Source organism: Python bivittatus, unplaced genomic scaffold (genome assembly GCF_059951505.1).
Source record: "Python bivittatus isolate LINGU-HERP-01145 unplaced genomic scaffold, Pbiv_v1 ctg000430_np1212, whole genome shotgun sequence".
NCBI classification, from domain to species: Eukaryota; Metazoa; Chordata; class Lepidosauria; order Squamata; family Pythonidae; genus Python; species Python bivittatus.
In genome coordinates, this window is record NW_028277071.1 from 319,413 (window position 1) to 321,210 (window position 1,798).

A 1,798-nucleotide genomic window follows, 5' to 3' on the forward strand; every position below is an offset into this window, starting at 1 on the left:
TAGAATTATAGCAGTCACCGGCCTAGGATGTTTGCGTGGCACCAGACTGCAGAGGGTGATTTAAATGTAAAGCTAACATAAGGGGGGAGGGAGGGGGGGAGATTCTATCAGATAGAAAATCAATACATGCAAAAAAGTTGCAAATGAGATATGCAACCATGGATCTCCAATTCTAATTTGCTCTGCTCAGAAAATTTGTGGAATTTTGGGAGTTCACAATTTCCTACTCCCACTTCTAAAAAAGGAGACTTTCTTCCTTATCACCCCAAAATCAACAGGACTTGAAGCTCCATCTCTCTGAACATGAAAGATGGAGACTATCAAATGCCTTAGAAAGAGACTTTTCATGCCAGGTCATGATGCTTTATGGAAAAATTGGTATCTAAAAGATATTATGAACCACTGACGCATCAAAACCCATCTCTTGCTTTTTTAAAACCATCATATTACGGCTTCTCTGATTCCAGTGATGTTCCTTCAATAAACTACACTAGGAAGTCCAAAGGGTACAAATTGATCCCAGAGGTCAGAGTTCTAAACAAAGGAATCCACAGAGTAAATCAATACTACTGCTCATACAGATTAATAAGAAAACTCATATCTTTTCATCATGAATGAAGAATATTCAAAAGTTGTCATTCCAATATAAACACTTCCTGGGATTCAACTTTGATTGAAGAAATGGGTGCTAGTATCATAGTTTCCAACACTGGGCTAGGAGCTTTGGCCTCCTGCTTCTTCCATCCTTATGAGTTAGGCAAGCTAAAATAATGGTACCATATCTCTGAATTGTACCATGCACTCCTCAAACTGAAGCATAGGACTGCTTTTCCACATAGGTCTATGTTTAGTTTTTAGGGAAAGCTGGAATGTTTTTTCTTAATGTTTTCCAAACTGCTTCTTTTACTTCATTGTTCCTAATGGTGTAAATAAAAGGATTTAGCACTGGAGCAACTATAGTATTCACGAGAGAAACAGACTTGATTACACTGAAGGAAGAGTTCTTGACCGTAGGTCTTAAGTAGACAAAAAAGACTGACCCATAGAAAATGGTGACGACAATCAGATGGGAAGCACAGGTAGAAAAGGCCCTCTGCTGTCTGGTGTTTGAAGGCATTCGGAGAATGGTGCAGATGATGAAGAGGTAAGAAATGAGGGTGAAAAGCAGGGAAGACATAATCACAACCACCTTAAGTAAGAAGCCAAGGGCTTCAATGACATGTGTATTTCCTTCTGCAATCTTTAACAAAGGTCCCTCATCACAAAAGAAATGATTGATAATGTTGGAGGTGCAGAAGGGTAGGTTTGCAATCATTACTACCTGACAAAGAATGGACAAAAAGCCTCCAAACCAGGCTGCTACTGCTAGTTTAAGGCAGACCCCAGAAGTCATGATAGTGGCATATCTCAAAGGATGGCAAATCGCTAAGTATCTGTCCAGGGATATCAAAGTGATGATAAAAAATTCAGTCACCCCAAAAAGGAAATAGAAGCACAACTGTATTACACAGCAATAGAAACAGATGGAATTCTTTGAAGAGAGATAATTGACCAGCAGTTTAGGAATAAAAGCTGTGGTGTGTCCAATGTCTATGAAAGAAAGGTTGCTAAGGAAGAAATACATGGGCTTCTGGAGATGGTGGTCCACAATTACCATCATGATGATGAGCCCATTGCCCATCAGACACAGGAGGTAGAGCAGAAACACACTAGCATGCATCATGTTTTCCATTCCTGAAACACTTGGCAATCCAACAAGAATAAATTCAGTTGCTCTTGTACAGTTGGTCAAATTCAT

At 39.5% G+C, this 1,798-nt stretch overlaps 1 protein-coding gene across 1 annotated transcript; it reads right to left on the reverse strand.

The window, feature by feature from the left end:
• Positions 1 to 847: 847 nt before the first annotated feature.
• Positions 848 to 1,798, reverse strand: LOC107326640 (olfactory receptor 6X1-like). The gene has a single exon (XM_088143886.1). The coding sequence runs from the start codon at positions 1,796 to 1,798 to the stop codon at positions 848 to 850; it is 951 nt and encodes a 316-aa protein (XP_088000012.1).